We start from the raw sequence: 25,656 nt of genomic DNA, 5'->3' as shown, positions 1-25,656 counted from the left end.
TTGGGGTGCCCATAGCCCCCCCATGGATGCCCATACCCCCCCTATGGGTGCCCATACCCCACCCATGGGTGCCCATAGCCCCCCCTTGGGGTGCCCATACCCCCCCATGGGTGCCCATACCCCCCCCTTGGGTGCCCATACCCCCCCATGGAGGCCCATACCCCCCCCAATGGATGCCCATAGCCCCCCCATGGGTGCCCATACCCCCCCCCATGGAGGCCCATACCCCCCCCATGGAGGCCCATACCCCACCCATGGGTGCCCATAGCCCCCTTGGGGTGCCCAATGACCCCCCCATGGGTGCCCATACCCCCCCCTTGGGTGCCATACCCCCCCCATGGATGCCCATACCCCCCCCATGGATGCCCATACTCCCCCCATGGAGGCCCATAGCCCCCCCATGGATGCCCATACCCCCCCCATGGATGCCCATACCCCCCCCTTGGGTGCCCATACCCCCCCCCATGGAGGCCCATAGCCCCCCCATGGATGCCCATACCCCCCCCATGGATGCCCATACCCCCCCCTTGGGTGCCCATACCCCCCCCATGGATGCCCATACCCCCCCCATGGATGCCCATAGCCCCCCCATGGATGCCCATACCCCCCCATGGGTGCCCATACCTCCCCCATGGAGGCCCATAGCCCCCCCATGGATGCCCATACCCCCTCCATGGATGCCCATACCCCCCCATGGATGCCCATACCCCCCCCATGGGTGCCCATACTCCCCCCATGGAGGCCCATACCCCCCCCATGGGTGCCCATACCCCCCCCATGGAGGCCCATAGCCCCCCTTGGGGTGCCCATACCCCCCCCCCATGGGTGCCCGCCCCCCCCCATGGGTGCCCCCCCGGGCCCCGCCCCCAGCGCGGCGTGGGATGGCCGATGTCACACGGAGCAGAGCAATGACATTGTAATTTCCACCTGAGCGTCGAGCAGCCGCCGCCGGCCCTCGGGGGGGTCGTGGGCGCCCAAGTGATCCCTGCGCAGCTCCTGCTCCACCAGCATCAGCCTGCGGGGCCAGGCTTCACCGGGGTCACGCTGCCACCCCCGGGGGGGGCACCCCGGGGACACGGGGACACCCCCCGGGGTCCCGCTGCCACCCCTGGGGACGCCCTCCCCACCCCTCCCCTCCTCCCCCGGGGGATTCCCCTCCCAGGGGCAGGGGTCGACGGGTGGCATGGGGACACCCCTGGGGACACCTTGGGGACACCCCTGGGGACACCCCAGGGACACCTTGGGGCATGGGGACACCCCTGGGGACACCCTGGGGACACCCCAGGGACACCTTGGGGCATGGGGACACCCCTGGGGACACCCTGGGGAATGGGGACACCCCTGGGGACACCTTGGGGACACCCCTGGGGACACCCCAGGGACACCTTGGGGCATGGGGACACCCCTGGGGACACCCTGGGGACACCCCAGGGACACCTTGGGGCATGGGGACACCCCTGGGGACACCCTGGGGAATGGGGACACCCCTGGGGACACCCTGGGGACACCCCAGGGACACCTTGGGGCATGGGGACACCCCTGGGGACACCCCAGGGACATCCCAGGTCATGGGGACACCTGGGGAGACCCTGGGGCATGGGGACACCCCCGGGGACACCCTAGGGACACCCTAGGGACACCTTGGGGCATGGGGACACCCCCGGGGACACCCTGGGGACACCTTGGGGACACCCCCAGGGACACCCCTGGGGACAGCCCCGGGGACACCCTGGGGACACCTTGGGGCATGGGGACACCCCTGGGGACACCCCTGTGGACACCCTGGGGACACCCCTGGGGACACCTTGGGGCATGGGGACACCCCTGGGGACACGCCAGGGACACCCTGGGGATACCCTGGGGACACCTTGGGGCATGGGGACATCCTTGGGGACACCTTGGGGACACCTTGGAGCATGGGGACACCCCTAGGACACCCTGGGGACACCCTGGGGACACCTTGGGGACACCCCTGGGGACACCCCAGGGACACCCCAGGTCACAGGGACACCCCTGGGGACACCCTTGGGGCATGGGGACACCCCTGGGGACACCCCGGGTCATGGGGACACCCTGGGGACATGGGGACACCCCAAGGACAACTCAGGGACACCCCAGGTCATGGGGACACCCCTGGGGACACCCTAGGGACACCCCAGGTCATGGGGACACCCCCCCGGGGACAGACTGCCACTCACTCCAAGGACATGTGGGGACACCCCAGGGTGACACTGCCACCCCCCGGGGACACCCTGGGGACGCACGGGGACGTGGCACTGGGGTGACACTGCCACCCTCCCCGGGGACACGAGGGGACACCCCGTGTCCTGCTATGCCCAGGTATCCCGCGTGTCCCTCTCTGTCCTCGTGTCCCTCTGTCCCCATGTCCCCCATGTCCTTCTGTGTCCCCATGTCCTCCATGTCCCACTATGTCCCCATGTCCTTCTGTGTCCCCATGTCACCTTGTGTCCTCATGTCCTCCATGTCCCTCTGTTGCCTCCAACTCCTTCTATGTCCCCATGTCCCTCTCTGTCCCCATGTCCCTCTGTGTCCCCATGTCCTCCATGTCCTTCTATGTCCCCATGTCCCTCAATGTCCCCATGTCCTCCATGTCCTTCTATGTCCCCATGTCCTTCTCCATCCCCATGTCCTCCATGTCCATCTATGTCCCCATGTCCTTCTGTGTCCCCATGTCCTTCTGTGTCCCCATGTCCCCCGTGTCCTTCTATGTCCCCATGTCCTTCTGTCCCCATGTTCTCCATGTCCTTCTATGTCCCTCATCTCCTTCTACGTCCTCATGTCCCTCTGCGTCCCCATGTCCCTCTGTGTTCCTCATCTCTTTCTATGTCCCCATGTCCCTCTATGTCCCCATGTCCTCCATGTCCTTCTATGTCCCCATGTCCTTCTCCATCCCCATGTCCTCCATGTCCATCTATGTCCCCATGTCCTTCTGTGTCCCCATGTCCCCCTGTGTCCCCATGTCCTTCTGCATCCCCATGTCCTCCACGTCCATCTACGTCCCTCGTCTTCTGCGTCCCTATGTCCCCATGTCCCTCACCTCCTTCTGTGTCCCCATGTCCCTCTGCGTCCCCATGTCCCCCTGCGTCCCCATGTCCTTCTGCATCCCCATGTCCTCCATGTCCATCTATGTCCCCATGTGCCCCTGTGTCCCCATGTCCTTCTGCATCCCCATGTCCTCCACGTCCATCTACGTCCCTCGTCTTCTGCGTCCCCATGTCCCCATGTCCCTCACCTCCTTCTGTGTCCCCATGTCCCTCTGCGTCCCCATGTCCCCCTGTGTCCCCATGTCCTTCTGCATCCCCATGTCCTCCACGTCCATCTACGTCCCTCGTCTTCTGCGTCCCCATGTCCCCATTTCCCTCACCTTCTTCTGTGTCCCCATGTCCCTCTGCGTCCCCATGTCCCCATGTCCCTCACCTCCTTCTGCGTCCCCATGTCCCTCTGCGTCCCCATGTCCCCATGTCCCTCACCTCCTTCTGCATCCCCATGTCCTTCCATGTCCCCACGTCCCTCCGTGTCCCTCCATCTCCTTCTGTGCCCCCATGTCCCTCACGTCCCGCCGTGCCCCCACATCCCTCCACGCCCCCCACCCATCCCCCCCACCCCCTCTCCGCCCCCCAACCCCCCCAGCGTCCCCGGTGTCCCCTCGCCGTCCCCGGGGCCGGGTCCCTCCCTCACCTGCCGATGATGCTCTTGATCTGGGAGTCCTTCTCCGCCTGCTGCTGCCGCAGGCGCTTCTCGCTCTGCTCCAGGCGGTGCTGGTACTGCAGCAGGATGCGGCTCGTCTGCTCCTCCTGCGACACCAGGCGCCGCTCGTACTCCTCCAGCTTGCGGTTGGACATGTGCAGCCGCTCCTTCAGCGAGTGGATCTCCTCCTCGTACTCCTTCACCTGCCACAGCCCACACTGCAGGGCGCCGGCACCATCTCCCCATCCCCACCACGACCCAGCGCCGGGGTTCCCTCAACGGCGGGGGACGCCCAAAATCTTGGGTCCCCACCATGGTGATGACCCAACATCTAGGTTCCCACCATGGTCATGACCAAACATCTAGGTTCCCACCATGGTGTCACCCAAACACCTGGAACCCCCCCTGTGGTGACACCCAAACACCTGGGTCCCCACCATGGTGATGACCAAACATCTAGGTCCCACCATGGTGATGACCAAACACCTGGAACCCCCCCCTGTGGTGACACCCAAACACCTGGGTCCCCATCATGGTGATGCCTGGACACCTGGGTCCATCAGGGCCATCTCCTGGGCCTTGGACACCTGGGTCCACAGGACCTGGGTCCATCAGGGCCATCTCCTGGGCCTTGGACACCTGGGTCCACAGGACCTGGGTCCATCAGGGTCACCTCCTGGGCCTTGGACACCTGGGTCCATCAGGGCCATCTCCTGGGTTCTGGACACCTGGGTCCACAGGACCTGGGTCCATCAGGGCCATCTCCTGGGCCTTGGACACGTGGGTCCCTCAGAGCCATCTCCTGGGTCCACAGGACCTGGGTCCATCAGGGCCATCTCCTGGGCCTTGGACACCTGGGTCCATCAGGGCCATCTCCTGGAGCTTGGACACCTGGGTCCACAGGACTTGGGTCCATCAGGGTCATCTCCTGGGTTCTGGACACCTGGGTCCACAGGACTTGGGTCCATCAGGGTCATCTCCTGGGGTCTGGACACCTGGGTCCATCAGGGTCATCTCCTGGGGTCTGGGTCCCTAGGACCTATGTCATCAGGGTCATCTCCTGGGTCCCCGGGACCCCTGGTCCCCCCAACCCTGGACGCCCGGGTCCGTCGGTGGTCCCTACCCGGTCCAGCCGGCTCTCGTCCATGGACTTGGAGTACTCCTTCAGCTTGTACTCCTCGCGCTCGATGTGGGAGCTCTCGATGTCGGCCGAGAGGTGCGGCATGTTGGACACCCAGGCCACCGTGCGCTCCGCCGCCGGCATCACCGGGTTCAGCGTCGACGGCGTCTGAGAGGCCTGGGGGGCCGCGGCGGGGGCCGCAGGGAGGAGCTTGGTTCTTCTCGTCCCCGCGGGTTGTCCCCGCAGCAGCCCTCCCTGTCCCTGCTGTGTCCCCACGTCCCCCACGTCCACCTACTCCCTTACCACGTCCACCCGTCCCTGCCATGTCCTCATGTCCTCCATGTCCCCCATTGCCCCCATGTCCCCACCATGTCTCCCATCCCCACCATGTCCCCATGTCCCCCATCCCCACCATGTCCCCGTGTCCTTCATCCCTACCATGTCCCCCATCCTCACTATGTCCCCATGTCCTCCATCCCCACCATGTCCCCCATTGCCCCCATGTCCCCACCATGTCCCCCATCCCCACCCTGTCCCCATGTCCCCCATCCCCACCATGTCCCCCATTGCCCCCATGTCCCCCATCCCTACCATGTCCCCCATCCCCACCATGTCCCCACCATGTCCCCCATCCCCACCCTGTCCCCCATCCCCGCGTCCCCCACGTGTCCCCCCACCTGCTTGGTGACCGGCGGCTTCATCCCGGCCACCGACGCCTCCTTGGCCAGGGAGGGCTGCCGGGAGCGGGGGGGTCCGTAAGACGGTTCGGGGGACGCCAACAGGTTCCCGCTGGCCGGTCGCGGTTTGGGGGGCACCCCCAAGGCCGCCGGCCCCGGCCCCCCACCTTTCCCCGCCCGAGCCCCCCGAGGGGTGGGAGGCGGGGGGGCCCCGATGGTGATTTGGGGGGGGGCCAGGGTGTCCTGCAGGGAGAGCTGCCGCCGACCGAAGTCCCCCCCGGGCCGGGCGAACTCGTCGCTGTAGCTGTGGCTGTGGGTGATGTGCTTGGGAGGGGGGGCCGCCAGCTCCTCGCTCTTGCTGTACCCGTGCAAGGGGGGGGCGAAGGGCCCCTCACCCCCCGGCTCGGGTCCCCGCAAGGGTCCGTCGGCCGCCAAATGAAAAAGGGGGTTCTGGAAGGAGAGGGGGACCCGCAACTGCGGCCCCCCCGGCTCGGGTACCCCCAGGCGAGGGGGGGCCAGGCTGGAGGCGCTGCCCTGCGAGAGGCGGCCGGGACGCAGCCCCCCTCCAGCCCCTCCCGGAGCCGGACCGCCGGCGGCGAGCAGCTCGGCGGGCAAACTAGGGACGCTGTCAACGCGGCCATCTTGAAGGTCCAGCATGGAGACGCTCTTGCCCACCCCCAGAGCCCCCCGGCCCCCTTCGGGCTCCGTCAGGTCGGAGCTGCTGGTGCAGTAGGCAGGGGAGGAGCGGGCCAGGGGGGGACGGCTCAGCACCAGCACCTCCTGCGGCCCCTTCTCCTGCGGCGGGGAGGGCAGGCGGGGCACCTCCATGGAGCTACGGGGGGTGGGGGTCAGGGGGGGTGGGGTTCTCCGGCAGGGTGGTGCCGGAGAGGGGGCCCCACGTTGGGCTCAGCCCCAGCTTCATCCCGTTCCCATCCCAGTCTCCATCCCCATCTCTGCCCCCATCCCATCCCAATCTCCATCCCCATCCCCATCCTTATCCTCATCTCCATCCCCATCCCACCCCATCCCATCCCAGTCTCTGTCCCCATCCCAGTCCCTGTGCCCATCCCAGTCCCATCCCCATCTCCATCCTCATCCCCATTCCATCCCACCCCGATCTCCGTCCCCATCCCAGTTCCATCCCTATCCCACTCCCATCCCCATCTCCATCCTCATCCCCATCCCCATCCCACCCCATCCCATCCCAGTCTCCGTCCCCATCCCATCCCCATCTTCATCCTCATTCCATCCCATCCCATCCCATCTCATCCCATCCCAGTCTCCATCCCCATCCCATCCCCATCTTCATCCCCATCCCATCCCATCCCCTCCCATCCCATCCCCATCCCCATCTTCATCCTCATTCCATCCCACCTCATCCCATCCCATCCCAGTCTCCGTCCCCATCCCACCCCATCCCAGTCTCCATCCCCATTCCAGTCCCATCCCCATCCCCATCCCATCCCCATCCCATCCCCATCCCATCCCCATCTCCATCTCCATCCCCATCCCCATCCCCATTCCCAACCCCTTCCCACCCCCATTCCCATCTCCATCCCATCATTCCCTGTCCCCACCCCTTCACCCACCTGTTGAGGCCCCGCACCATGTAGGACTGGAGGTCAACGGAGCTGCGGGAGCAGAGAGCGGGTGACCACGGGCATCCGCGGCGGTGGGGGCCACCCCAGGTGAGACTGAGGGCCACCGGGGTGACATGGGGGGGGACACCACGGTGACATGGGTGGACGCAGCGGGGGGAGACACGGGGGCGGGATGTAGGGATACCACGGGGATGTGGTGGTACCACCGGGGATGGAGGTACCATGGGGATGGCGGTACCATGAGGATGTGGAGGTACCATGGGGATGGAGATACCATGGGGATGCGGGGGTACCACTGGGGATGGAGGTACCACCAGGGATGTGGAGGTACCACCGGGGATGGAGGTACCACGGGGATGTGGGGGTACCACCGGGGATGGAGGTACCACCAGGGATGTGGAGGTACCACCGGGGATGGAGGTACCACGGGGATGGAGATACCATAGGGATGTGGAGGAACCATGGGGATGTAAAGGTACCACCAGGGACGGAGGTACCACGGGGATGGAGATACCACGGGGATGGGGAGGAACCATGGGGATGTGGGGGTACCACCGGGGATGGAGGTACCGTGGGGATGTGGCGGTACCACCAGGGACGGAGGTACCACGGGGATGTGGAGGTACCACCAGGGATGGAGGTACCACCAGGGATGGAGGTACCACAGGGATGTGGAGGTACTACCAGGGATGGAGGCACCACGGGGATGCGGAGGAACCATGGGGATGTGGAGGTACCACCAGGGATGGAGGTACCACCAGGGATGGAGGTACCACGGGGATGTGGAGGTACCACAGGGATGTGGAGGTACCACCAGGGATGGAAGCACCACCAGGGATGGAGGTACCATGGGGATGCGGAGGAACCATGGGGATGTGGAGGTACCACCAGGGATGGAGGTACCACCAGGGATGGAGGTACCACGGGGACGTGAGGGCACCACGAGGATGTGGGGGGACGCAGCGGGGGTTCTCGGGGGTCCCTACCTGTTGAGGTCGCGGACGAGGTAGGGCTGGAGGTCGGCCGAGGGCCCCCGCAGCACCAGCCCCTTGGGGGGCAGCCGCTCCCCCTGGCTCGGCTGCCGCTGCAGGTGGGGGTTGCGCAGGGCCACGCTGATGTCCGTCAGCAGCCGGGGCAGTGGGCCCAGCTTCAGCAGGGCCTCCTGGGAGGGGCAGGTCAGCCACGTGTCCCCACCACCCCCCCCCGGCACCCCAGTAACCTCCCCTGGAGGGGCGATGGGGTGGGTGGGACCCCAATGACCTCCTGTGGTGGGATGTGGGTGAATGGGACCCCAATGATCACCCGTGGTGGGACGTGGGTGGAGGGGACCCCAATGACCTCCCGTGGTGGGACGTGGGTGAATGGGACCCCAATGATCACCCGTGGTGGGACGTGGGTGAATGGGACCCCAATGACCTCCCGTGGTGGGACACAGGTGGCTGGGACCCCAATGATCACCTGTGGTGGGACACAGGGGGCTGGGACCCCAATCTGCCTGTGGTGGGACATGGGTGGAGGGGACCCCAATGATCTTCTGGGGTGGGACATGGGTGGAGGGGACCTGAATGACCTCCCATGGTGGGACACGATGGGCTGGGATCCCAATAACCTCCTGTGGTGGGACGTGGGTGGGTGGGACCCCGATGACCTCCCGTGGTGGGACGTGGGTGAATGGGACCCCGATGACCTCCCGTGGTGGGACGTGGGTGAATGGGACCCTGATGACCTCCCGTGGTGGGACGTGGGTGAATGGGACCCTGATGACCTCCCGTGGTGGGCTACAAGGGGCTGGGACCCCAATGACCACCCCTAGGGCGGCCACAGATGGATGGCGCCCCAATGACCTCCTGTGATGGGACTTGGGTGCATGGGACCCCAAAGACCTCCCCCTGGGGGGGAGGGGTAGATGGGGTCCCAAAATGCCCCTCCAGGAGCACCCAGATGTCCAGGAAGCCAAAACCTCCCCCGGGGAGAATCCAGGCCTCTGATCACCACCCAGGAGAGGACCCAGGTGTCCCGGTGACCTCCCCGCCACCACGGGGGTCCCGGGTGACCGGGGTACCTTGCTGAGCTGGGACATGACCTCCCAGAGGAGGGCGTGCAGGGTGGAGAGCTCGCGGCCCAGGTCAATGTAGCCCTCGAAGCTGGTGCTGTTGGTCAGGGTGTCCAGGTTGGAGATCTCGTAGAGGAACTGCTGCATGCTGGTCCACTCCAGCTCCAGGAACTCGTTCATGAAGGCCATGTACTCCTCCTTGCTGCCAAACCTGCGGGCGGGCGCTCAGCGGGGTCCCCACTGCCCCCCCCCGACTGGCTGTTGTCCCCCCCGGGCCTCGTCTGCCACCCTTTGGACCTTCTGTCCCTCAAGCTTCCAGGTGTCCCTTCGTAAAGTCACGTCTGGCCTTCATCCAGCTCTGCCATCCGTTTGTTCTCCATCCATCCATCTAGCCACCAACTCATCCATCCATCTTCCTTCCATCCATCCATCCATCCATCCATCCTCCTGCCCAACTCATCCATCCACCAACTCATCCGTCCATCTTCTGTCCATCCAACTCGTCCTTCCACCCATCTAGCCACCTTCTGTTCATCCATCTTCCCTCCACCCACCCATCAACTCATCTTCCACCCATCGTCCATCAGTTCAGCCATCTTCTCTTCATCTGTTCATCTTCTATACTCATCTATCCACCAACTCATCCATCCATCTTCTGTCTTCTGCCCATCCTTCCACTCATCCCTCCATCTTCTGCCCATCCATCCATCTTCTGCCCACCCATCCACTCATCCATCCATCTTCTGCCCACCCATCCACTCATCCATCCATCTTCTGCCCATCCATCCATCTTCTGCCCATCCATCCACTCATCCATCCATCTTCTGCCCACCCATCCACTCATCCATCCATCTTCTGCCCACCCATCCACTCATCCCTCCATCTTCTGCCCATCCATCCATCTTCTGCCCATCCATCCACTCATCCCTCCATCTTCTGCCCATCCATCCACTCATCCATCCATCTTCTGCCCACCCATCCACTCATCCATCCATCTTCTGCCCATCTTCCACCTATCTGCCGGCTCATCCATCCGTTTTCTGTCTCTGTCCAGCCATCGACACATCCATCCATCTTCTGTCCCTCATCCGTCCACCTTCTACCCATCACCTATGAACTCACCCATCCATCTTATCTCCATCTGTCCATCTTCCTTCCGACTCATCCATGTCCACTCATTCATCCCTCTTCCACCCATCATCCATCAACTCATCCATCCACCTTCTGGCCATCTCTCCATCTTCTGCCCATCAACTCACCCAGCCGTCTTCTGTCCGTCCTTCCATCTTCTGTCCATCCATCGACTCACCCATCCATCCAAGCTCCATCCACCCACAGACCCACAGATCCACCTTCCCTCCGCCATCCCTCCGTCCTCCTCCCCGCCCACCTGCGGCCCCCGCCATCCAACCGCCGTCGCCCACCGCCGCCCCTCCCTTCTCCACGCCGGCCGCTCACTTGGTGAAGTTGGCCAGGTTCTGGATGACCTTGGCGATGAGGGTGAGGGTGCGGGCGGTCTGCTCGTCGGGGTACTCCTGCATGAGGCCGAAGAGGCTGGGGGACATCACGGCGGGGCAGAGGAACCGCAGGAAGAGCGAGGCGCTGATCAACCGGTCGGCGATGTCCTCGCGGCCCCGCTCGGCGCATCGCAGCCGCCACGAGGCGAAGACCTCCTTCAGCTCCCGGGGGAACACGCTGAGGTGGAAAGGGGGACACGACGACACGGTCAGGGACCCACGGTGGGGACATCGGGGGATGTCCCCAGCCCCGAGGACTCACCAATGCGAGTTGACCACCTTGCAGAGGGCGAGCTCGCAGCACATGCGGAGGTTGGCCTGGTGGTCAGCCAAGGTGGAGGCCGAGCACTTCATGGGGTCGACCTCGCAGTTCTCCTCCGATTCGTACAGCGCCCGGATGAACTCGCCTGCGTGGGGACGGGGACGTCAGAGGGGACCACCCCACTGTTCCACGGCCAGGCCACCTCCATGGGGACATGGCCATGAGAAGGGACCACCCCACTGTCCCACGGCCAGGCCACCTCCATGGGGACATGGCCATGAGAAGGGACCACCCCACTGTCCCACGGCCAGGCCACCTCCATGGGGACATGGCCATGAGAAGGGACCACCCCACTGTCCCACGGCCAGGCCACCTCCATGGGGACATGGCCATGAGAAGGGACCACCCAACCCTCCCACGGCCATGCCAATGAGGGGCTGGGGACCACCCAAGTGTCCCATAGCCAGACCACCTCCATGGGGACATGGCCATGAGAAGGGACCACCCAGCCATCCTCTGGCCATGCCAACGGGGACGTGATCGTAAGGAGGGACCACCCAACCGGCCCATGGCCACGTGTGGGGACCACCCAACCCTCCCATGGCCGTGCCCATGAAGACCTGGCTATGAGCAGGGACTGGGGACCACCCAAATGTACCCTGGTGGGGACGTGGCCATGAGAAGGGACCACCCAACCCTCCCATGGCCGTGCCCTTGAGGACCTGGCTATGAGCAGGGACTGGAGGCCACCCAAATGTACCCTGATGGGGACGTGGCCATGAGAAGGGACCACCCAACCCTCCCACGGCCGTGCCCATGAGGACCTGGCTATGAGCAGGGACTGGGGACCACCCAAATGTACCCTGATGGGGACGTGGCCATGAGAAGGCACCACCCAACCCTCCCACGGCCATACCAATGGGGACATGACCGTGTGTGGGGACCTCCCACTCTCCCACAGCCGTGCCAGGGGGGCCCTGGTGATGATGAGGACCCCTTGGCCACGACGGTGACCCCCCAGCGCCGGTGGAGCTCACCGATGGCATCCTTGAGGTATTTCTGGCCGATGAGTTTCAGGTACTCCTCTATGGCTTTCGTGGCGAGGGTGTTTTCCCGGAAGATCAGGTGCTCCCGGTCCATGAAGCGATCCACCTCCGTCATGGCCATGTCCGACAGGAAGTCCTGCCCACGGCCGTCAGGGCAGCCCAATGCCTGCCTGCGGCCAGGCTGGCCCAGCCCACCCTCCGTGCATCCTTGTGGCCGGCCTCCATCTTCTGTCCCTCCATCCATCCATCCATCTGTCCTCCACCCATCCCTCTTCCATCCTCCATCCATACATCCTTCATCCATCCCCCATCCGTCCGTCCGTCCTGCTCCATCCATCCTCCTTCCCTTCCTCCATCCATCCTCCATGGCTGTCCTCCATCCAGCCAATCCTCCGTCCATCCTCCCTCTGTCTTCTACCTGTCTCCCATCTGTCTGTCCATCCTCCTTCGTTCAGCCTTCCTCCAGCCTTCCATCCATCCATCCTGCATCTGTCCATCATCCATCTTCTATCCAGCCATCCATCCATCCATCCATCCATCCACCCTTCTGTCCTCCATCCATCCATCTTCCATCCATCCATCCATCGTCTATCTGTCCATCCATCCATCCACCCATCCTGCCTTCTTCTATCCATCCATCCATCCATCTTCCATCCGTCCCTCCATCTTCCATCCATCATCCATCCTCCATCCATCCATCCTGCATCTGTCCATCATCCATCCATCCATCCATCTTCTCTCCATCCATCCTCCGTCCTCCTTCCATCCATCCATTTTCCATCCACCCGTCCATCTTCCATCCATCCATCTGTCCACCCATCCTTCCTTCCTCCATCCATCCATTCTCCATCCATCCTTCCATCATCCTTCCATCCATCCATCCATCTTCCATTCATCCATCCTCCATCCGTCCTGCATCTGTCCATCATCCATCCATCCATCTTCTATCTGTCCATCCTCCGTCCTCCTTCCATCCTCCATCCATCCTCCATTCTCCTTCCATCCATCCATTTTCCATCCATCCATCCATCATCCATCCATCCATCCGTCCATCATCCATCCGTCCATCATCCATCCATCCATTTTCCATCCATCTGTTCATCATCCTTCCATCCATCCATCCATCCTCCTTCCATCCATCCATCTTCCATTCATCCATCCTCCATCCGTTCTGCATCTGTCCATCATCCATCCATCATCCATCCGTCCATCATCCATCCATCCATCCTCCTTCCATCCATCCGTCCATCATCCATCCATCATCCATCCTCCTTCCATCCATCCATCATCCATTCATCATCCATCCTCCATCCATCCATCCATCTTCCATCCATCCATCCCTCCTCCTTCCATCCATCATCCATCCTCCATCCATCCTCCATCCATCCTCCATCCATCCTCCATCCATCCTCCATCCTCCTTCCATCCATCCATCCTCCATCCATCCTCCATCCATCCTCCATCCTCCTTCCATCCATCCATCCTCCATCCATCCTCCTTCCATCCATTCATCTTCCATCCATCCATTTTCCATCCATCCGTCCATCTTCCATCCATCCATCCCTCCTCCTTCCATCCATCCATCCATCATTCATCATCCATCCATCATCCATCCTCCTTCCATCCATCCATCATCCATCCATCATCCATCCTCCATCCATCTGTCCATCTTCCATCCATCCATCCCTCCTCCTTCCATCCATCCATCCATCTTCCATCCATCCATCCCTCCTCCTTCCATCCATCATCCATCCTCCATCCATCCTCCATCCTCCTTCCATCCATCATCCATCATCCATCATCCATCATCCATCATCCATCATCCATCCTCCATCCTCCATCCATCCATCCCCCATCCATCCTCCTCCCCCCCCCTCCGCACCCCTCCCCCCCTTTCCCCACCCCCCCAACCCCCCACCTTCGCCTTGCCGGTGCTCTGCAAGATGTGCACCAACGCGCAGGCCACCTCCTCCTTGCTCTTAACGCTGAGCACGGGTTCCAAGACGGCGCAGAGCATCCGGTAATTGTTGGTGACGTACTCGGCGAACTCCTTGTAGAGCTCCATGGGAAGGATGCTCATGGTCTGGAAGCGACTTTTGACGCGTAAAGCCGGACAACCCGCCTTGCTCTTGCTGCCGCTGGGTTGGCTGAGCGGGTACCACTGCTCGGCGAAATGCCGACCGGTGACGCTGGCGATGGGGATGCTCACCATCCCCACGTAATTACTCTTATCCTTCTTGCGTTTCTTATCGGTGTCCTTGTAGAGGTGTAAGCGGATGGTGCGGACGGCCGGCAGGTTGTTAAACTCAAAATGTTCTCCCCAGAAGACGTTGTCGGTGCGCGCCTTGCTGGTGGTGCGGGCGTAGAGCATGTCGTCCAGGCAGAGCTCGCAGTAGTAGCGTTTCTTGGGGGGAAGGTCTCGCGCCTCGATCACCCAGAGCTTCAGGACGTTGTCCACCCGCCGGCTGTTGTCCTGAGGAGGGGTGGGAGGGTGGGAGGTCAGCAGGGGACGTGGGGCGCGGGGGGGATGGGGACAGTGACCCCGGGGACGAGCCCAGCTGAGTGGCCACCAGGAGCAGCGACCCCAGGGAAGTGTGACCCCAGGGGCCAGGGTGACCCCGGGGGACACCCGCACCAGTTGACCATCTCCATCCCCACCAGTTGACCATCCCCATCCCCATCTCCACCAGTTGACCATCCCCATCCCCACCAGTTGACCATCCCCATCTCTACCAGTTGACTATCCCCATCTTGACCAGTTGACCGTCCCCATCCCCACCAGTTGACCGTCCCCATCCCCACCAGTTGACCGTCCCCATCCGCACCAGTTGACCATCCCCATCCCCACCAGTTGACCATCCCCACCAGTTGACTGTCCCCATCCCCACCAGTTGACCGTCTTGACCAGTTGACCATCCCCATCCCCACCAGTTGACCATCTTGACCAGTTGACCATCCCCATCCCCACCAGTTGACTGTCCCCATCCCCACCAGTTGACCATCCCCATCCCCACCAGTTGACCATCTTGACCAGTTGACCATCCCCATCCCCACCAGTTGACTGTCCCCATCCCCACCAGTTGACCATCCCCATCCCCACCAGTTGACCATCCCCACCAGTTGACTGTCCCCATCCCCACCAGTTGACCGTCTTGACCAGTTGACCATCCCCATCCCCACCAGTTGACCATCCCCATCCCCATCTCCACCAGTTGACCATCTTGACCAGTTGACTGTCCCCATCCCCACCAGTTGACCATCCCCACCAGTTGACTGTCCCCATCCCCACCAGTTGACCATCCGCATCCCCATCCCCACCAGTTGACCATCCCCATCCCCATCTCCACCAGTTGACCATCTTGACCAGTTGACCATCCCCATCCCCACCAGTTGACCATCCCCACCAGTTGACTGTCCCCATCCCCACCAGTTGACCGTCTTGACCAGTTGACCATCCCCATCCCCACCAGTTGACCATCCCCATCCCCATCCCCACCAGTTGACCATCCCCATCCCCACCAGTTGACTGTCCCCATCCCCACCAGTTGACCGTCCCCATCCCCACCAGTTGACCATCCCCATCCCCATCCCCACCAGTTGACCCTCCCCATCCCCACCAGTTGACCACCTCCTCCCCCCCGACGACCACCTCCTCACCTTGTTGGGCTTCACCGCCCTCTGCAAGTTCTCGATCCATTTGTCCCTCTCGGCGGCCGAGCGACAGGCGAAGCACTTGGTCCCCGAGGCCGTGGTCACCTACGGGTGACAACCGACGGTGACCGGTCGCCACGGTGACGGCCGGCAAGGGAGACGGAGAAGATGGGGACCGTACCTCGAAGCAGAATTCCTGGCCCAGGATGCTGCTGTGGACCGCCTTGATGATGGAGTCTTCGTCCAGGTTGAGCTCCAACGCCTCGGCCGCGCTGCTGGGGCTCAGCAGGGACTCATGGGAATGCGACTCCTTGAAGCTCTGCATCAGCCGGGCCCTGCGGGGACGTGGGGGGGACGCTCGGGGGGGGGTGACAGGGTGGGGGGAGGTGCCCGGGGTGGGGGGTGGGGGGTTGGTGGCATGCGAGCGGGGGGTGACGGTGGCGTGTGGGGGGGGTTGGGAGGGGGGGTGGGGGGGGGTGGGGGAGGGGGTACCTGGGGCATCCGCGCGGGACCTGGGGACGCGTCCGCGGCGTCGGGACGGACAGAGAGAGACAGAGTCAGGGCGGGGGGGGGGGGGGGGGGACATGGAGGGGGCACCCGGGAGCTGACCCCCCCGCAACCCCCCACCCTCACAAAACAGGGGGACCCCCCCCACCCCAAAGCCAGAGGGGACGCAGGCGTCCCCAAAGCAGGGGACCCTGGTGTCAGACCCCCCCAAACTGGGGGACCCAGGCGTCCAGCCCCCCCCAAAAAAGGGGGGACCCCGGCTTCCAGCCCCCCAAAAGAGAGGACCCTGGTGTCAGACCCCCCCAAACTGGGGGACCCAGGCATCCAGCCCCCCCCAAACAGGGGGGACCCAGGCTTCAGATCCCCCCCAAACCAGAGGGGACGCAGGCATCTGGGGTCCCCAAAACTGGGGACCCTGGTGTCCAGCCCCCCCAAAACAGGGGACCCAGCTGTCAGACCCCCCCAAACCAGGGGGACCCAGGCATCCAGGCCCCACAAAACAGGGGGGACCCCAGCTTCCAGCCCCCCAAAACAGGGAGGACCCAGGTGTCCAGGGTCCCCAAAACAGGGGGGACCCAGGCTTCAGATCCCCCCCAAACCAGAGGCGACGCAGGCATCTGGGGTCCCCAAAACTGGGGACCCAGGCATCCAGTCCCCCCAAACTGGGGGACCCGGGTGTCAGACCCCCCCAAACCAGGGGGTCCCAGGCATCCAGTCCCCCCAAAACTGGGGGACCCAGGCATCTGGACCCCCCAAACCAGGGGACCCTGGTGTCAGAGCCCCCCAAAACAGGGGACCCTGATGTCCAGCCCCCCCAAAACTGGGGGACCCAGGCATCCAGCCCCCCAAACCAGGGGACCCAGGCATCCAGCCCCCCAAAACAGGGGGACCCAGGTGTCAGACCCCCCCAAACCAGGGGACCCTGGTGCCAGCCCCCCCAAAACTGGGGGACCCAGGTGTCAGAGCCACCCCAAACCAGGGGGTCGCAGGCATCCAGTCCCCCCAAACTGGGGGATCCGGGTGTCTGAGCCCCCCAAAACAGGGGACACAGGCATCCAGCCCCCCCAAACCAGGGGGACCCAAGCATCCAGTCCCCCCAAAACTGGGGGACCCAGGCATCTGGACCCCCCAAACCAGGGGACCCTGGTGTCAGAGCCCCCCAAAACAGGGGACCCTGATGTCCAGCCCCCCCAAAACTTGGGGACCCAGGCATCCAGTCCCCCAAACCAGGGGACCCAGGCATCCAGCCCCCCCAAACTGGGGGACCCAGGTGTCAGACCCCCCCAAACCAGGGGACCCTGGTGCCAGACCCCCAAACCAGGGGGACCCAGATGTCTGGGGTCCCCCAAACTGGGGTCCCCCGGCCCCCAGCCCCCCCGAAGCGGGGGCGCAGGCAAGCCGCCCCCGGGCGCTATATTTATCCCCGGGGCTGCGTAAGCAGCGGCCTCGTCGCGTCCCCGTCCCCGCGGCCACCGCTGCCGTCACCGTCCCCGCGTCCCCGTCCCCCAGCGCGGCTAAAAATACCCCGGCCGGTGGGTACCCCCCTGCCCCTGGGGACAAGGGACATCCCCCCACCCCCCCCAGGGGGGACATCCCAAGGGACCCCCCCCAGGGCATCCCCCTGGGGACAAGGGACATCCCAGGGGACATCCCAAGGGACAAGGGAACCCCCCCAGGGCATCCTCTTGGGGACAAGGGACACCCCAGGAACGCTCTTTGGGGACAGGGGACACCCCAGGGGACATCCCAAGGGACGTCCCCCCCTCTCAAGGGACCTGTTGGGGACAAGGGACGCTCCTTGGGGACAAGGGACACCCCATGGATGCTCCTGGGGACAGGGGACACCCCAGGGGACATCCCAAGGGACGACCCCCCCTCTCAAGGGACTTGTTGGGGACAAGGGACGCTCCTTGGGGACAAGGGACACCCCAGGGATGCTCCTGGGGACAGGGGACACCCCAGGGGACATCCCAAGGGACGTCCCCCCCTCTCAAGGGACTTGTTGGGGACAAGGGACGCTCCTTGGGGACAAGGGACACCCCAGGGACACTCCTGGGGACAGGGGACACCCCAGGGACGCTCCTTGGGGACAGGGGACACCCCAAGGGACCCCCCCCTTGGGGACATCGGACCTCCTTGGGGACATCCCCAGGAGACGCGGGGACAGGAGACCCCCAGCCCCTGGGGACAATCTCCTTGGGGACAAGGGACACCCCAAAGGGGACACCAAGGACATGGGACACCCCCCCCCTTCCCCGGGGACAAGGGACCGTACCCCATCCGTGGCTCCGGTGACGGTGACAGTGACGGTGACGGTGACACCGGGCCGGGTGCCAGGCCGGATCCTGCGCCCGGCTCCGGCCATAAACGGCGTCACCGCCGCCTGCCACCTGCGCGGCCACCCGGTCCCCAACGTGTCCCCAAGGCGGGGCGGGGGGGGGGACACAGCAGGGACCCGCCTTGCGGGGGGGGGGGCTGCCCCATATGGGGACACTGGGGACACTGGGGACACTGGGGACCTGCCCATATGGGGACACTGGGGACACTGGGGACACGGGGGACACTGGGGACCTGCCCATATGGGGACTTTGGGGACACTGGGGACACGGGGGACCTGCCCCGTATGGGGACATTGGGGACACTGGGGACACTGGGGACCTGCCCATATGGGGACATTGGGGACACTGGGGACATTGGGGACCTGCCCCATATGGGGACATTGGGGACACAGGGGACCTGCCCCATATGGGGACACTGGGTACACTGGGGACCCGCCCATATGGGGACACTGGGGACACTGGGGACACTGGGGTCCTGCCCCGTATGGGGATACTGGGGACCTGTCTTATATCGGGACATTGGGGACATTGGGGACCTGTCCCATGTGGGGACACTGGGGATATGGGGGACATTGGGGACATTGGGGACCTGCCCCGTATGGGGACACTGGGGACACTGGGGACACTGGGGAGCTGCCCCACACCAGGGCTTGTCCCTGTGCCTGGCTGGAGGACACTCGGACCGGTCACCCCCCCCCCGAGCCTGGGGACATTCAGGGGACGGGGACGTCCCTGTGCCCAGCCTGGGGACCCCCAGAGAGCAGGGCTGTCCCCAAACCCGACCTGGTGCCACCTGGGTGGCAGGACTGTCCCCATCCCCACCTTGGTGACACCCAGAGACCAGGACTGTCCCCACGTCCACCTTGGTGACACCTGAGCAACAGGACTGTCCCCATCCCCACCTTGGTGACACCGAGACCAGGACTGTCCCCACATCCACCCTGGGGACATCTGAGCAACAGGATTGTCCCCATGTCCACCTTGGGGACACCGAGAGACTGGGACTGTCCCCAAACCTGACCTGATGCCACCTGGGTGGCAGGACTGTCCCCATGTCCACCTTGGTGACACCGAGAGACCAGGATTGTCCCCACGGCCACCTTGGTGACACCGAGACCAGAACTGTCCCCATGTCCACCCTGGGGACACCAAGAGACCAGGATTGTCCCCACAGCCACCTTGGTGACACTGAGACCAGGACTGTCCCCATGTCCACCCTGGGGACACCAAGAGACCAGGATTGTCCCCACAGCCACCTTGGTGACACCGAGACCAGGACTGTCCCCATGTCCACCCTGGGGACACCCAGAGACCGGGACTGTCCCCACGTCCACCTTGGTGACACCGAGACCAGGACTGTCCCCATGTCCCCCCTGGTGACATCTGAGCAACAGAACTGTCCCCATCCCCACCTTGGGGACACCGAGACCACGACTGTCCCCACGCCCACCCTGGGGCCACCCAGCCACAACCGTCCCCACCGTCCCCCCCCACCACCGCAACACCCGGAGCATCCCCCCGCCTCCACGGCTGGCCCCTACACCGTCCCCGCGGTGTCCCCGCGGTGTCCCCGGGGTGTCCCCAGGGTGTCCCCGCGGTGTCCCCGCGGTGTCCCCACCTGTCGTGGTCGGCGCTGCGGAAGCGGGGCAGGATCTGCCGGAAGCTGCTGGTGCGGTCGAGCTTGGGTTGACTCTTGGTTCGCTTGATGGAGCTCTTCAGGCGGCGGCTCAGGAAGCCTTGCTGGGGTACAGGCGGCTGAGGGGGGGCGGGGCGCCGGGGGGGGGGGGGAGGGGGGTGGGGGGAGGGGTGGGGGGTGGGGGGACCGCGGCGGTGATGGGGCCGGAGGGGGGAAGCGCGGTGATGGGGGGGGCGTAGGGCCCGGGTTGCCGTGGTGATGGGTACTGTAGGACCGGGGTTGCCGTGGTGATGGGGGCACAGGACCGGGGTTACCATGGGGATGGGTACCATAGGACTGGGGTTACCATGGGGATGGGGGCATAGGACGGGGTTACCATGGCGATGGGTACCATAGGACTGGGGTTACCATGGTGATGGGGGTGTAGGACCAGGGTTACCATGGGGATGGGGGGCGTAGGACCGGGGTTACCATGGGGATGGGTACCATAGGACTGGGGTTACCATGGTGATGGGGGGCATAGGACCAGGGTTACCATGGTGACGGGGGTGTAGGACCGGGGTTACCATGGGGATGGGTACCATAGGACTGGGGTTACCATGGTGATGGGGGGCGTAGGACCGGGGTTGACATGGTGATGGGGGTGTAGGACTGGGGTTACCATGGTGACAGGGAACACAGGACTGGGGTTACCATGGTGATGGGGGGCATAGGACCAGGGTTACCATGGGGATGGGGGGCATAGGACCAGGGTTACCATGGTGACAGGGAGCACAGGACCGGGGTTACCATGGTGATGGGGGCATAGGACGGGGTTACCATGGCGATGGGTACCATAGCACTGGGGTTACCATGGTGACAGGGAGCGTAGGACCGGGGTTACCACGGCAACAGGAATGTGGAGGAGCGGGGGTAACCATGGGGATGAGGGACCTGGGTAACCATGGCAACAGGCGGGGGGGGGGCAGTGACACGGGAGCAGGGTCACCGGGTGGGCAGGAGCGGGGTAACCATGGCAACAGGCACGGGCAGGACCACGGTAACCGCGGCAACACGGGATGAGGGTGACCATGTGTGCGGGATGAAGGTAACCATGGCGACGTGGGCGCAGGAGCGCGGTAACCACGGCAACGTCCATGTGCAGGACCGGGGTAACCGGGGGACACGCGTGTGCGGGACGGCGGTAACCACGGAGACGTGGGAGCGGGGTAACCATGGCAACGCACGTGTGCGGGAGCAGGGTAACCGTGGCGACAGGCGTGTGGAGGGTGGGGTAACCATGACAACAGGCGTGTGCGGGATGGGGTAACCATGGCAACGTACGTGTGCCGGGCCAGGGTGACCATGACAACACGCGTGTGCGGGATGGGGTAACCATGGCAACCCGTGTGCAGGATACGGTAACCATGGCAACATACGTGTGCAGGACCAGGGTAACCACGACAACACGCGTGTGCGGGATGGCGTAACCATGACAACATACGTGTGCAGGGTGCAGTAACCATGGCAACATACATGTGCAGAAGGAGGGTAACCACGGCAACACGCGTGCGCGGGACAGCGTAACCATGACAACATACGTGTGCAGAACCGGGGTAACCATGACGACTGGCATGTGCGGGATGGGGTAACCATGGCGACAGGCGTGTGCGGGCCGGGGTAACCATGACAACAGGCGTGTGCGGAATGGTGTAACCATGACGACAGGCGTGTGCGGGATGGGGTAACCATGACAACAGGCATGTGCGGGATGAGGGTAACCATGACAACAGGCGTGTACGGGATGAGGGTAACCATGACGACAGGCGTGTGCGGGACGGGGTAACCATGGCGACAGGTGTGTGCGGGATGAGGATAACCATGACGACAGGCGTGTGCGGGCCAGGGTAACCATGACAACAGGCGTGTGCAGGATGGGGTAACCATGACAACAGGCGTGTGCGGGCTGGGGTAACCATGGCGACAGGCGTGTGCGGGACAGGGTGACCATGACGACAGGCGTGTGCGGGATGAGGGTAACCATGACAACAGGCGTGTGCGGGATGGTGTAACCATGACACAGGCGTGTGTAGGCTGGGGTAACCATGACGACAGGCATGTGCGGGATGGTGTAACCATGACAACAGGCGTGTGCGGGCTGGGGTAACCATGGCGACAGGCGTGTGCGGGACAGGGTGACCATGACGACAGGCGTGTGCGGGATGAGGGTAACCATGACAACAGGCGTGTGTGGGCTGGGGTAACCGTGGCGACAGGCGTGTGCAGGCTGGGGTAACCATGACGACAGGCATGTGCGGGACAGGGTGACCATGACGACAGGCGTGTGCGGGATGAGGGTAACCATGACAACAGGCGTGTGCGGGATGGTGTAACCATGACAACAGGCGTGTGTAGGCTGGGGTAACCATGACGACAGGCGTGTGCGGGATGGTGTAACCATGACAACAGGCGTGTGCGGGCTGGGGTAACCATGGCGACAGGCGTGTGCGGGCCAGGGTAACCATGACAACAGCGCGTGTGCAGGCTGGGTAACCATGACGACAGGCGTGTGCAGGCCAGGGTAACCGTGGCGACAGGCGTGTGCGGGATGGGGGTAACCATGACGACAGGCGTGTGCGGGCCGGGGTAACCGTGGCGACAGGCGTGTGCTCACCGAGGGCCGGAAGGGGGGGGCGGGCGGGGCGTCCATGTTGATGCTGTACTGCTTCCCCCCGGGAACGCTCTTCCTGCGGGAGCGGCCGCCGTGGTAATCTGGGGGGGGGGGGGGGGGGGGGGACAGGAGGGTGAGGGGACAGCGGGGACAAAGAGGGGGGACACGGGGGGGGGGGATCCCCCCCCACATCCCTTCCCCCACCCCCATCCGCCTGGGGGGGGGGGGGGGGACCCAGGTGTCTGGGGGGATTTGGGGGACCCAGGTATTGGGGGGGGGGGATTTGGGGGGGACCCTGGCATTGGGGGGGGGGCCAGGAGACCAGGGGGGGGATTTGGGGGGGACCCAGGTGCCCGGGGGGGATTTGGGGGGGGTCCCAAGCATTTGGGGGGGGCCAGGCCTCCTATGGGGAGACCCAGGAGTCCTGGGGGGGGGATTTGGGGGGGCCCAGGTGTTTGAGGGGGGGATTTTGGGGGGGCCAGGAGTCCTGGGGGGGGGCGGGAATTTGGGGGGCACCCATGTGCCCGGGGGGGATTTGGGGGGGACCCAGGCATTGGGGGGGGGGGGGATTTAGGGGGGCCCAGGCATTTTGGGGGGCCCAGGCATCCAGGGGGGGATTTGGGGGGGGCCAGGCATTGGGGGAGAATTTGGGGGCCTCCCTCCCTCCCCCCCCCCCCACTTCCAGCAGCCCCCGGGGTCCCTCGCCCCCCTCCCCCTATCTGCCCCTCCCCCATCACCGACGTCACCACCCCCCCCCCCCCCCCCCAAAACCCAGGGATGCCCCCGTGCTCCTGGGGTCCCCCAAACTCTGCCCCTCCCCCAATTCTGCCCCCCCCCCAAAACCCCCCTTAACTCTGCCCTTGACCTTGGGGGTCCCCTTAACTCTGCCCCCCCCCAATTTTGGGTTCCCTCCAATTCTGACCCCCCCAAATCCCCTTAAACTCTGCCCCCCAATCTTGGGGTCCCCCCAAATTTCCCTCCCCCCCAATTCTGCCCCCCCCCAACTCTGTCTCCAGTCTTGGGGTCCCCCTAATTCTGCCCCCCCCCAAACTTTGCCCCCCCCCAAAATCCCCTTAACTCTGCCCCTGGCCCTGGGGTCCCCCCCAGTTCTGCCCCCCCCAAACCCCTTAACTCTGCCCCCCAATACTGGGGTCCCCCCAAATTCTGCCCCCCCCAATTCTGCCCCCCCGAACCCCCTTAACTCTGCCCCCCCCAATCTTGGGGCCCCCCTAATTCTGCCCCCCCCAAATCCCCTTAACTCTGCCCCCCAATACTGGGGTCCCCCTAATTCTGCCCCCCCCCAAACTTTGGCCCCCCCAAAATCCCCTTCACTCTGCCCCTGGCCCTGGGGTCCCCCCCAGTTCTGCCCCCCCAAACCCCTTAACTCTGCCCCCCAATACTGGGGTCCCCCCCAAATTCTGCCCCCCCCCCAATTCTGCCCCCCCCGAACCCCCTTCACTCTGCCCCCCCCCAACCTTAGGGTCCCCCCAGTTCTGCCCCCCCGAACCCCCTTAACTCTGCCCCCCCCCAATCTTGGGGCCCCCCTAATTCTGCCCCCCCCCAAATCCCCTTAACTCTGCCCCCCAATACTGGGGTCCCCCCAAATTCTGCCCCCCCAATTCTGCCCCCCCTGAACCCCCTTAACTCTGCCCCCCCCCATCTGCCCCCCAACCCCTGCCCCTGATCTTGGGGTCCCCCCCTATTCCGCCCCCCCCCAAACCTCTGCCCCCCCCAACCCCCTTAACTCCACACCCCCCCCCCCCCCAAATCTCGGGGTCCCCCCCCAGCCCCCCCAAACCCCCCCCCCCCCGGTTCCTACCGGCCACGGTCCTGCTGCCGCCCTCCAGGCTGAGGCGGGGGCCGGGGGGGGGGCCCCAGGGACCCCCGCAGCGCCCAGGGGGTCCCCGCTTGGGGGGGGCCCCACATGGCGCCCACCCGGCCCTAGAGCCGCCCCGGGGGCCCCCCGCAAGGCCCAGGGGCGCCCGGGGGGGACCCGGCCCCCGGCCGCATCCCCGCGCCCCTCGCACGCGCGCGTGCGACGCGGGGCTCGGGGGGGGGGGGGGGTTGCACGCGCGCGAGCGGCGGCGATGGGGGGGCGGCGGCGGGGGGGGGGGGCAGGGGCGCTCGGCGCAGGCCTTGCACGCTCGCCCCGGGCCTTGCACGCTCAGCACGGGCCTTGCACGCTCACCCTGGGCTTTGCACACTCACCCCGGGCCGTGCACGCTCACCCTGGGCTTTGCACGCTCACCCTAGGCCCTGCACGCTCACCCCGGGCCTTGCACGCTCACCTCGGGCTTCGCACGCTCACTCTGGGCTTTGCACGCTCACCCTAGGCCGTGCACGCTCATCCCAGGCCTTGCACGCTCACCCTAGGCCACGCACGCTCACCCCGGGCTTTGCATGCTCACCCCAGGTCTTGCACGCTCACCCTGGGCTTTGCACGCTCACCCTTGGCCGTGCACGCTCACACGCACCCCCGGAGCTTTGCACGCTCACCCTGGGCTTTGCACGCTCACCCTTGGCTGTGCACGCTCACGCTCACCCCCGGAGCTTTGCACGCTCACCCTGGGCCATGCACGCTCCCCCCAGCCCGTTGCACGCTCACGCTCACCCCCGGAGCTTTGCACGCTCACCCCAGGCCACGCACGCTCACCCCCGGAGCCGTGCACGCTCACACGCACCCCTGGAGCTTTGCACGCTCGCCTCAGGCCGTGCACACTCGCCCCAGGAGCCGTGCACGCTCACCCCGGGCCATGCACGCTCACACTCACCCCTGGAGCTTTGCACACTCGCCCCAGGCCATGCACGCTCGCCCCGGGAGCCGTGCACGCTCACTCTCACCCCTGAGCCATACTCTCCACGCCGTGCACGCTCACCCCAGGCCTTGCA

At 64.9% G+C, this 25,656-nt stretch overlaps 1 protein-coding gene across 1 annotated transcript in view; it reads right to left on the bottom strand.

The window, feature by feature from the left end:
• Window positions 1-3,695: 3,695 nt before the first annotated feature.
• The window catches only part of SYNGAP1 (synaptic Ras GTPase activating protein 1), a gene marked incomplete at both ends in the record, with an annotated part of 29,328 nt that continues 7,367 nt past the window's right edge, over window positions 3,696-25,656 (bottom strand). Inside the window, 14 exon segments of the mRNA XM_082339085.1 lie at window positions 3,696-3,911; window positions 4,832-5,005; window positions 5,506-6,337; window positions 7,095-7,136; window positions 8,093-8,268; window positions 9,169-9,370; window positions 10,618-10,854; window positions 10,939-11,083; window positions 11,976-12,120; window positions 13,903-14,457; window positions 15,642-15,740; window positions 15,817-15,970; window positions 20,100-20,224; window positions 22,771-22,868. Coding sequence (XP_082195211.1) covers window positions 3,696-3,911; window positions 4,832-5,005; window positions 5,506-6,337; window positions 7,095-7,136; window positions 8,093-8,268; window positions 9,169-9,370; window positions 10,618-10,854; window positions 10,939-11,083; window positions 11,976-12,120; window positions 13,903-14,457; window positions 15,642-15,740; window positions 15,817-15,970; window positions 20,100-20,224; window positions 22,771-22,868 — 3,200 coding nt within the window.

This window comes from Platalea leucorodia (assembly GCF_965183815.1).
Source record: "Platalea leucorodia genome assembly, contig: HAP1_HAP1_SCAFFOLD_434, whole genome shotgun sequence".
In the NCBI taxonomy this organism is placed as follows: domain Eukaryota; kingdom Metazoa; phylum Chordata; class Aves; order Pelecaniformes; family Threskiornithidae; genus Platalea; species Platalea leucorodia.
This window is presented reverse-complemented; position numbering and strand designations above follow the sequence as displayed.